We start from the raw sequence: 12405 nt of genomic DNA, 5'->3' as shown, positions 1-12405 counted from the left end.
AGAATGTTCATATATTGTGATATGTACTGCATAGCTGGCAGCAAGTAAGAACTCGAAATATTTTTTGTTTTTTCTTGGGGCCCCCAAAAAATATGTAGTCGGTCTCTGGTCAGACCAAAGTTCCATAACTGAAGTGCCCATGCATTGTTTTTTTGTTGTGTTTTTTTAATAGCATGGATTTCCCAGAAAAGAAGAGTATCATATTTGATTTTGTATTTTTTATGTCCTCTTCATCTGCATTGGTCCTCCCCATTGATCATAGTTCCCCCTCATTTGTCTTGGTATACATTGTATATCCTTCACATTTTCCATACAGCCATAGCAAATGTTATGACTTCTACTTTGCCCTCAAAAGCTTTAAAAACAAGCAGAATAACAGAACTTATTTTTAGACAGAAATTAAAGATCCAAAATGTCATGGTGCATCACAATATAATTATTTGAAGAAGCATGGAATTATTTCTGGTAAAAATTGTGTTGTAGCTATCGTGGGAAATTTGAAAAAAAAAATGTTGATGTGCAAAATCATTGAGCACACTGACCAGAGACCAGTACATGTATATATTGTTTGGCCAGATATATGTTTAATTTTTACAATAACCTGTTGCTGTGGCTTGACTATAGTCAGTAAATTATAACAATAAAGCAGTCAAAGGCAAGTGGTTAGTCAATGTTGTTTATTGTGTTTACTCTAAGTTATGTGGTAGAATGATCAGCTGTGTTCTTATATCCAGTTACCTTTAACTGTAAGTGCTGTATGAAATATCTTCATGTTATTCATGTGCAAGTATGTTTACAAGAGTTGATGCCAAATTGGAGCCCATTTTTAAGGTCCTATTCCATGGTTTGTTTTATTTGTGTTTTGTAAACTTAATATTTAAAAAAAAAAAAAAAAATTCTAAATGTTTACAGGCAGTTTTACTTTACATTTAGCCACACCCTGGTGTTTTGATGATTACTTAACTTGTCACCCAGCATTTTATACACAACAGATTCGAACCATCTTTGAGGATCATTTCTGCACCATGGCATTAAACCTCGGCCTTGTAGAACTGTTTGCTAACAAATGTAGCAAAATGCAGGAAAAAATAAGTCCTTCCTTATCGTTGATGGTACTTTTGTATGGGCAGCATTTAAACATTATTACTAAGCCTTATTTCGTACATGTAGGTACATTTAAAAGCACACTTAGGACTTAGTTACATACAGTTGAGGTCTGCCAGTAAGTGAAGTAGAACTTATTCTGGATACACCAGTTTTCTTCTCTCTTTTTTTGTTTTGTCTTTTAGTTCTGAACCAAGAGCTCAAGTGGCCTTTTTAATACTTTTTTGTCTGTCATGCATAACTTTCATATTTTTGACTTCTTCTCCAAAACCACTTGACCAATGCCAACCAAATTTTGAGGAAAGCTAAACAAGCACCCTAAGAATGTAGAAAACAAAATTGGTGAATTTGGTCATACCGACTCCGCCCAAAGGACTTGAACATCGGGACCCAAGATGGGAGAATTAAACAAATGTGTTTTAATTCTGTACTTCCAGAATTACTATAATAAACAGTCTTCATACATGTAAAGGTCAACAGATGGTTTATCTAATTTGTAAATGCAATTAATGCTGGGTCCCCATAGTTTACTGTCATTTTATTATTAAAAATGCATTTAAAAGTTATACTGTAATTTCTTCAGATTTTCTATACCATTTCCATCTAAATTTGATGGGTAGCTTTTTTGTCCTATTGAGAAACAAAATTGGGAAACAAACTAAGCCAGTTTTCAAAAATCTCTTCTATAAATGCCAAGCCTTATAGAGAAATAAATGTGTGAATTTAACCATTCTGACTCCTTCCATGAAGGTGTTTGTTTTTTCTTCTTCTGAAACTTTGAATCCATTTTCGAAACCGTCAGAGACTGCTTTGTATGTTAAACAGTTACTGAACATTGATTGAAACCTAGTTTTAATATAATTTGTGTAAGTCCCATGTCAACTGTTGAGTTGTTTTTGAAGGATAGATCTAATACTGGATTAACACAAACTGGGGTATGTATTTTGAGGTTCTATGCACTATTTTATCATTGTTATTGCTAGTAAGACTATGCATGTTTATTCCATACACTACTTTATTACTATATTATTATTGTTCAGGTTAGTGTATTACTTGTATAATAATTTGTTGTTTTGTGACCATGTACACATAACATGAAATAAAACATGAGCATATATGGTAGTCTTTATTGTTTGTTAAATTATTACCAATATAAAGTGAAAGTGCAGCATGTTAGTGTTTGGTTTCTGGGTGGGTTTCTCAAAAATGTATTTATTTTCATTGAACTGAAGACATATTGAAAGTTGTATCTGTGTACTCAACTACATGTATGCAAAACTGACGTGGAAGCACTCGTATGCCCCACACTTTTTGACAAACAAACCACAGGGATATTAGCATATAATTACAAAATTCATGCTGGTTTTAAAGACCGACATATAGTCCTGCTGGGCCCGTGCTTATAAATAATCTTAAATGACGTTACACGCATGCAATTTGTATGGCGTTGTCACGACGTTACTGTTTCAGACTGTTAAAGAGTCTAGACTCTAAATGTTTAATAAGCACCATACCGGGTAGACAATTTGTTTGATCAGGGTTATAGACATCTAAGGACGCCTGTAAGCCTCCAAGGCCTCAAACACTATGCTGAATCTATTTTGCAGCAAAGAAAACCTATTTTCGTAAAAACACTTAAAACTTGTTTTTAGCATTTATTTCCGATGTACGAAACTATCACACAGTAATGTTAATACACAAATTATTTTTACATACAACATGGTGCATCTACCAAGCTAGATATATACATTTTTTTATTATTGAAAAGAGCATTCTGATAGTACTGCTAAAGCAATGCATGTTCCCTACTGAGCCCCACGCATTTTTGCATCGCCTAAATTTAAAGGCCATAACTCTAAAAATGGATAAATCGCCATGAAAGTTAAACTTGATTTGTAACAGTACATGATAAAGTTATACACAACATTTTAATTTCAAGTTCAGTATCTTGAGGTATTGCAACAACATCAAAATTCGGAAAACAATATTTCATATTTCTTAAGTTCAAGGGCCATAACTCTGTCAAAAAATGGGTAAATTGTCTTGAATGTCAAACTTTATTTGTAACAGAATGTGATAAAGCTATACACAACATTTAAGCTCAATATCTAAAGACATTGTGAAAAAACATCCTGCTATATATGGGACAGACGGACAGAAGGATGGAAATAAAAGCAATAATCCCCTCCGGTTGGACCGTAGGGGACTAATAAAAATGTATTTACAATGAACAATTTTCACTTGTGTTAAGACTGATAGACCCTAATTTTTAAAAAACTACTGCATATTTTTCACTAGTAGATCTGGTTTTGAAAACTGAAATCGGACATTACTTAGATTTTACTGTTTAGATTATCACTTTCCGTATATCCGAGTGTTTCTGGTCATCCTGGTGGTTTAACACTGCGAAATGCATTTTTGCAGAATTCTAAAAATGCACGTACCTCAGAACTAGCTTTAGTTTATTTTGAGAGGGTATTTCCCCATTGTAATGTCAAAAACTCTTGTTTCATGTTATTGTAGCTTTATACAGACGTGTTACATGTTAGTAAATTAATTAAACATGTTCACGGGCTAAAACTAGGGTCTGCTACTTAACTACCCATTCTATAGTACGTTTGTGTCAAAAGAAAACCTATGGATTAGCATATAACTAAGCTAAACCCATACTAACTCTTGTAACTTTTTAAAACTGAAATTCTTAATGTAAATTAAGAAATTACCATCAAATTGCCTAGGTAAAATATCTTTTTTTGACAGGGTTATATGACGTCGCACATATGGTTAAGGACTACACAGATTTTGAGAGGAAACCCGCTGTTTGCCACTACATGGGCTACTCTTTCCGATTAGCAGCAAGGGATCATTTATTTGCATTTCCCACAGGCAGGATAGCACAAACCATGGCCTTTGTTGAACCAGTTATGGATCACTGGTCAGTGCAAGTGGTTTACACCTACCCATTGAGCCTTGCGGAGCACTCACTCAGGGTTTGGAGTCGGTATCTGGATTAAACATCCCATGCCTCGACTGGGATCCGAACCCAGTACCTACCAGCCTGCAGACCGATGGCCTAACCACGATGCCACCGAGGCCGGTGATGTATTTGTTGGAACAGCCAAAGTAAAGCAAGTGTCCATGCCGTTCTGTTTTAGTGCATATCGAATATTAACAATAATTCAGGTGTAACTTTCAAACACCCTTCTATTATAAATAAGATTTAATGTATAAAATTTGATGATAATTTGCTAAACGTTTTATTTAAACTGACATTTTTGTTTTTTTTAAAGTTTTTATTACGAGAATTTGTATGGGTTTAAAATATATGAGTTTTAGCATTATTTAGTATATAGCAGGCACATGTGGACAGGTGTGGTTTCGGGGGTCGAACTCTGTGACTCGACATCCTAACACATTGATCGCCATAACTTCCAGCACATGGGCCTGTATAGATGCTTGTCAGATCATCGGTTGCCTTTTGGCGCGGACGGACTAATATGCATGTAAATAGACTAGACTATTTGTAAAGTCACAACAAGTAAGCAATAAAATTCCAAGGTGAAAATCTTTTCTCTGCGCCATTTACAGGCCCGTCCACCGTAGGAACAATATTTGAAGCTATTTATGGGGGTACCCCACACAATTTTAAAGTAACCTAGTCCGTCTGCTACATTTGCTATCACCATTTCTTTTTTATTCTAGTTCAATTGGCCCGAATACTCTGACGGTAAGAGAGCTAGACGGACATTTTAGACAGTTATCAACGCTCTCTCCTGGGCCGTAGCTAGGATTTTTTTAATAATTTTTTTTTGGGGGAGGGGGGGGGGGGGGGGGGCAACTGAGTAGTTAATAGTCTAAAACTCCTTTTCTTTAAGTTTCTATAATGCTTTCCGAATTTTTGTCCATGCCCCCATGCTAGCTACGGCCCTGCTCTCCGCTCCACGTTGCCGGTAAAACTCAATTTGCGACTGCAAAACCAGCATTAACGTCTGAAAATGGTCAAATACAACATAGTTATCCCCTAAATAATTATAGTAAAATTATAAGATTGATTGAACTAGAAAATATTTCTGGCACTCATCCTTTCGTAGTTTTTCTGACTCGTCTCAAGAAAATCAGTCCTTGGAGATCACCAATATAAAGCTCGCCTCAAAGATTTATTTTCTTGAGATGAGTAAGAAAAACCATTTACAAAAGGACTCGTATAAAAATCTATTGATAAATATTTTCATGGCCTCAAAAACGACATCCTAACATCAGGATAACAAAATATTTTGGATGGCAATTTTCATCTCTTTTTCAGGTTATTTTTGTTTATGTAAAGTCGACTTTGTAGTGAAGGGGCACCCACCCTACCACTCGGTTCCTACTGGTCTGGTTTATTCATTTAATGAAGTCTTTCACCAAAAGTACAACGTCCAGTATCAGCACATATTGCACATCAGCACAGTGTCTTGGTCCCTTTCGAGTTCATCCATCCTGCGTTTCGAACAACCCTGAGCCTTCATAATTACATTAACTATATATTCACACGTATATACAACACGTGTTTAATTTATTAACTGACGATTAAAAGTCAAAGTGTATTTAACATTAATCATTCCATCAAATGGAACAGGCAGAACTATGAATAACTGATCTTAAAATGTTATTTACATAAGCAAACTCAGATACGGTGCAGCAACCATGATGATGTATCATGTACGTCACTGCGGCTCGCAACCATGATGATGTATCATGTACGTAACTGCGGCTCGCACGAGCACGGCAGCACTCTACTCAGCTTATACAGGACACCATTTGTAGCCAGCTTTTCTTTTGATTTAAAGCGATACTTCTTGTTGACGGTCAATCCGTGAGTCCTGTGAGTGAAGTCGACGGGGTCGCCTTGCCGTGAGTCGATGCTGTATATTATCTTGGGGTCCACGGAGCACTCCACAACCATTCGGTTGATGATGTGTCGCTCGAGAATCTGAAATGTATCATTAAAGCTACAGTGACAGTCTCGAGTATAGTTGAGCATTTATAATAGATCTCGTATTTCATCCAAGAAACGAATGAACGAGAAATAACCGACAGTTGTGGTCTACGCCATCACTTCAGAAAGTAGGCCCCTAGGACTGGTTTTCCTTCTTGTAGTTGATTTACAGCAACCAGGCTCTGGGTTTCGGTTGAGTCTAGGCATTTCATTTTGACATGCTGTTAAACACTTGTGTAAGATTTGGAGTCGGGGAACGCCTTTTTTTCATACTATGGAATTTAATACAAAATATTTATTTCTGAGCCAATTGTTTTTAAATTTTAAATAGCTTTTTTTTTCAAATTGTTATTTCCAAAACACTTACTTTTCTTCTTATGTCAAACCAAACTTTTTTTTTTTTTTTTTTTTTAAATGGTAGAAAAATGGGATAGATTATATTCATGGGTCGAATTTAAAATTATTTTTGGGAGGGGGTGGGGGGTGGGGGGCACGGCAAGCGTTGCCTTCGGTTTAATAACAAAAATTAGGGCACCAAGGCAAGTTGGAGGGGCACGAAGACAAACTTTTCCTTCAAAAGAGGGGCACGAAGGCAACTTACGTTCTGTCAAGTTTCTGAGACAAAAATTATGTAACCTTATATTCTTGGTATCCTTTGGTTAGTTTTGATACAGATGCATGCCATAATAATGTATTTTACAAGGTTAATAACATTTAGCATATATGCTACATTTTCCTTAAATGCCCAATGTGGCAGATATGCTACATTATTAAAAGTATATACAAATTTATGAAAATTCAAATGTCGACATGGGAATGTTCGATGTACACTAACATATGTATGTTGAATGAATATGATACCACTAGAGGGTTAAAATAAATGAATGCTTCAAATATGTGGGCACGACACAAGACTACTTCATCATTCCTGCACCGCCTATAGGAGGACTGCCACTATCTCAGGACCAGCTTGACAGAATAAAGCTTGTTCGTGACCGCGTCCCAATCATCTTGCAATGTCAAAAAGACATATTTTGGTTAATATGATATTTGAAATCACTACGGCAAGAAATTCGAACCTTGCCGTGATGTCGCGTCACGATTGTCTAACATGCATGTGTAATGTTAAACGTATTACTTGTCGTAATTTGGGAGGATCTTTCATGAGCTTCGCCAGACGCTTTCTACTGATGTATCGGAATGCTTGATTGGTTGGTGCCAGCATTGTATATTGTCCCGGACTGCTCAAAATCTCAGTTAAGCCAGTTGTTTCCAGGGCTTGGTGTAGTATACTATACAGAAAGTCAAAAACACGTCAGATAATTAAACTTATAAATATATCAGCTATAATTAAATCAACAGTTTGACTAACAAAAATACATGTAGTTGATAAATCATGCAAGATTCATACATATGTACCTTCTTGTTCTGCCCCCCCCCCTCCCTCTCTCTCTCCACTCTCCCCCCCCCCCCCCCCTCTCTCTCTCTCTCTCTCTCTCTCTCTCTCTCTCTCTCTCTCTCTCTCTCTCTCTCCATCCATCTACACATGTAAAAGTATTTTTTATTTAACCTTAGTTCATGATCTTTTGCTATGATTTCCATGATGGAATCTTGAGGAGGCATGAGAACCTTGTCAATTTTATGGACTACTCCATTCTCACAGGTATGGTCCATGGATGTGATCCTGGCATTGTTCACCACTAGTCCCTGTAGTAAAAAATTTAACTGTATTAAGACGACCATTCCATCACCACCGTAGCTGGTGTCACATAGCAAGTTCTGGCTAACTGTTTACAATAACTGAGGTAGTACTTTGACGACAGACTTTAGTTGACGTACACATAGCACGTTCTGGCTGTTTACAATAACTGACGTAGTACTTCGACGACAGACTTTGGTTGACGTACACATAGCAAGTTCTGGCTAACTGTTTACAATAACTGAGGTAGTACTTTGACGACAGACTTTGGTTGACGTACACATACTGACTGAAATACTAGTCAACTACTGTTGGAAATCGGTTGGAATTTCATCATTGATCATCGATTATAATAGGTTTGTACCAACCGACCAACTTTAACAATCATTTACAGTTATATAAACATAAGAAGGATTTGAATTATAAGGATCCTCTGTCGTGTTCGACGGAATACACCCTACAAATGGCAAATTTTACTTTCAATAATCGAACATTGATCGGTTGAGACCTACCGATGTGATGGTTGATTATGAAAGTTCTGAATCGATTGTTGCTATAATTGTTCCACTAGCTTAGAACGTGCAATTGGTATAAATATGTTGGAGATGAAGTCCGAGTTCGTGTATACTAGTATATAAATATAAAATATATTAAATAATTAATTATAATAGATCAATGGAACATCAATAATGATAACTTCCAAATCACAATGCATTGTCATTTGAAGCGAATGCACATATGCCTGTATGTTTTGTTGGCCCCAAACGACTAACACGACAGGGCGCCAATTCGTAGTACTTACACCTCTGTAGACATTAACGTGGATCTGCGCAGACAGTCTCGCCTCATCTAAATCGGACGTGATATCCGTGTCTCCGAGAAATTTGTCCGAAGTCAGTTCTCCATGAATCGTGTGATAGTTCATGAATTGTTTGGTCGCCAGCGGCTGTGTTCTCAGCGCCGCCAGATATCGAGGGTGTAAGTCTAGAATATCAAAGTACAATGTAATACTTGCAGCGCGATAGGACATGAGTAAATCACACGCAAACCTCTGGACACCCAGAAATTGAATGTCCTGGGCCTAGATCGTGTATGAAAAACAACAACTGAGTAACCACGTTTTACATACTAACAATTCTACAAATTGCCGAACTAAAGTTCTCCATAATTATATTAGATCCGCTATATTCAAAGATAAGATAACTTATGAGAGGAACACCCAATATAATATTAATGTGATAGTAAAAAATGTTAAAGGGACATTCCTGAGTTTTGCTGCATTGTAAGATGTTTCCAACTAATAAACTATTTCTACGATTAAACTTGCATATTAAATATATTTTCTTGTTTAGAATATCAGTGTCTGTATATTCAATGTGTTTCTGGTCGTCTTAATATTTGTAACAAGTCCAAACTGGGTTTTGTCTTCAAATAATTTCGTACGTACGAAAAGAAATATTTTAGGAAATAAAATGAAATTTAACCTAGTAGAAATATTAGAACGATCAGAAACACGTTTAATATACAATCGTTAAAAAGTCTGTTAGTGATAACATCTTAAACAATAAAAAAAACTCAGGAATGTCCCTTTAACATTTGGGAGAAGAAAAAGTAATTGAACTGTGCAATGCAACTTGAGCTAAACATTTTGTGCTTGACTAAAAAATCACTTTTACAGAAAGCAATGAGTAAGATATAATTCCATATGACAAAACGTTTTCACATAAAAACTCAAATAAAGTAGTGACAAAATAACTTACTCTTAAAGGCACGGTCTGTTGGAGCCAAAAGGGTGATGTTTTTAGAACCTTTGAAGAAACTTGTAAAGTTTGACTGCACCATTAAATCCGAAAATGTGTCGAGGTGTAGGTCTTTCACAAACTCGTCAACAGTTTTTACTGAAATACATATACAGACATATGTATATATAAAAACGATGTCAAGCGAAATGTTCACAACTCAGAAAAATTAATCTCACCGAAACTGGGTCATTTCTAATTAATTTTCGTAAATATATTTAACATCAGCCAATACCATGTTGTGTTAAAAGTGACCTTTTATCGCGAGAAAAAAAAAAAAGAAAAAAAATGTTTTATTTAACGACGCACTCAACACATTTTATTTACAGTTATATGGCGTTAGACATATGATTAAGGACCACGCAGATATTGAGAGAGGAAACTCGCTGTCACCACTTCAGGGGCTACTCTTTTCGATTAGCAGCAAGAGATCTTTTATATGCACCATCCCACAGAGAACAGGGTAGTACATACCACGGCCTTTGATATACCAGTCGTGGTGCACTGGCTGGAACGAAAAATAGCCAATCTAATTAAAATTAGCTCCACTATTACATGTGGATCTAAAGACAGCCAGTTGGAGCTCATGTCCACCAATCAAAACCTTACTTGCAGAATCCTGCCAGTGATTTAAAAATAATTTGAAAACATTCCGAATTATCCTGAGGGTATACGACATGTTTCGTGTGAATTACGAATGCCTTAAAACATGTTTTATTTTATAAAATAAATAATTTGTAATGTAAAACTGAAGACTGATTTAGTTTTGTTTTATTTTATAAATAAATAAATAATTTTTAATGTAAAACTGAAGACTGATAACCCACCCCGTACGTATTGGTATGGTTCGCTGTACTGCGGCCACTAAAATAGACTCGCCCGATATTTTTAGAATTTGTATGCTCCCAAATAACGTTATAAAAGGCGAAGTGTGATTGGTCGATATTTAAATTATTATTTACAGACGAAATATTACCTGGACATTGGGGACTACGCAGTGTTGTTAGTTTTAAATCACTGGCAGGATTCTGCAAGTAAAGTTTTGATTGGTGGAGCTCCAACTGGCTGTCTTTAGATCCACATGTAATAGTGGAGCTAATTTTAATTAGATTGGAAAAATAGCCCAATGGGCCCACCGACGGGGATCGATCCCTGATCGACCGCGCATCATGTGAGCTCTTTACCACTGAGCTACGTCCCGCCCCTTCATAGCGAGATGTAACTGCTCTAAATGCGTTAAATTTTGTCAAATTGTTTCAAGCAGATTTTGATTAGTCAAAATGAAAGGTCATCTTGACATGCTATAAAACTACCTTTGGCTACTTCTGTTGACGGAGATCTAAAGTCAGAGTTGAAAGTAAAATCTCATTTCAATCAAACTGACATTTTTATTTATAGTGGCACACATGCCACCAGATCCTGTTGGCAGAACATTTATCGGCATTATGCTTCATTAGGTTGTTCTGTTTATAATTCCGCTAATAGCAGAGTTATAAATAGAACAATCAAATGGAGGATTTTCCCCATTTACCTTTCGACCGACCGTTCAAAATTGCGCCAAATTTCCTCAACAAAACTGCGCACCTTTTCTCTTTGGCATTAACAGCTCCATTCAAATTCCATAGCACCACCACCACCCCCACCCGCCTGCTACCGATTCAATCGGGCTGCTTGTGCTCCCTTGCACCTGCCAGTGTAGGCGGTCCCTCCTCCCCCCCCCCACCTTTCCTGTCATGGATGGAGGAGCCGGTCAAGGCCGCCTCTTGTGCCCACGACAGGCATGCGCTACAACAGCTTGTTCTGAATGTGCACGTAAAACCGTATGACCTGACCTGACCTGAGGATTTTCAAAAATCTTTATCTTAGAATACTTTATTTTAAATCATCTTAATGTTCGTATTAATAATACATGATTCATTTTAAAATTCAAATGAATCTTCTATTAAGTTTCTGTTGAAAGCAAGAAAGCTTTACCTGAATCTGGAATCATAACTTTATCCACGGCGTGAATGACGCCATTTTCTGCAACGATGTCTCCTTCGACCACCTTGGAATCTCCGAAGTAAACGCCGTCACGCTTGCATCGCATCATTATGAAAGAATTGTCGAGAGTCTTCAGCCCCATGGCGATCACCACGGCGTCGTTGCAGTACACACCCTTTATGATATGGTGTTTGAGCACCTCTACAACAACAACAACAACAACACATTGACATCCAAGTATGTTGTAGTACACACCCTTTATGATATGGTGTTTGAGCACCTCTACAACAACAACAACACATTGACATCCAAGTATGTTGCAGTACACACCCTTTATGATATGGTGTTTGAGCACCTCTACAACAACAACAACAACACATTGACATCCAGGTATGTTGCAGTACACACCCTTTATGATATTGGGTTTGAGCACCTCTACAATAACAACAACAACACATTGACATCCAAGTATGTTGCAGTACACACCCTTTATGATATGGTGTTTGAGCACCTCTACAACAACAACAACACATTGACATCCAAGTATGTTGCAGTACACACCCTTTATGATATGGTGTTTGAGCACCTCTACAACAGTAACAACACATTGACATCCAGGTATGTTGCAGTACACACCCGCTATGATATGGGGTTTGAGCACCTCTACAACAGTAACAAATTGACATCCAGGTATGTTGCAGTACACACCCGTTATAATATGGGGTTTGAGCACCTCTACAATGTAACAGGGTGACATTTGAGTATGTTTGCAATAAGCATTAAGTTATATGTATTTGTCACAGATATATCAAAATTAAATAAAACCTGCAAGATGCACAAGT

At 36.9% G+C, this 12405-nt stretch overlaps 1 protein-coding gene across 2 annotated transcripts in view; it reads right to left on the bottom strand.

The window, feature by feature from the left end:
- Positions 1 to 5642: 5642 nt before the first annotated feature.
- The window catches only part of LOC121375771 (transforming growth factor-beta-induced protein ig-h3-like), a 67482-nt gene continuing 60719 nt past the window's right edge, over positions 5643 to 12405 (bottom strand). For both annotated transcript variants that reach the window (XM_041503397.1, XM_041503396.1), the window contains 6 exons: positions 11555 to 11764; positions 9542 to 9679; positions 8584 to 8765; positions 7653 to 7789; positions 7221 to 7374; positions 5643 to 6076 (listed from right to left, as the gene is read on the bottom strand). In XM_041503397.1, coding sequence (XP_041359331.1) covers positions 5840 to 6076; positions 7221 to 7374; positions 7653 to 7789; positions 8584 to 8765; positions 9542 to 9679; positions 11555 to 11764 — 1058 coding nt within the window. In that variant the 3' untranslated portion in view covers positions 5643 to 5839. The remainder of the gene's footprint in view (positions 6077 to 7220; positions 7375 to 7652; positions 7790 to 8583; positions 8766 to 9541; positions 9680 to 11554; positions 11765 to 12405) is intronic.

The sequence above is a fragment of the Gigantopelta aegis genome, chromosome 6 (assembly GCF_016097555.1).
Source record: "Gigantopelta aegis isolate Gae_Host chromosome 6, Gae_host_genome, whole genome shotgun sequence".
Taxonomy (NCBI): Eukaryota; Metazoa; Mollusca; class Gastropoda; order Neomphalida; family Peltospiridae; genus Gigantopelta; species Gigantopelta aegis.
The sequence above is the reverse complement of the archived record's forward strand: the minus strand, read 5'-3'. Positions and strand labels throughout refer to the sequence as shown.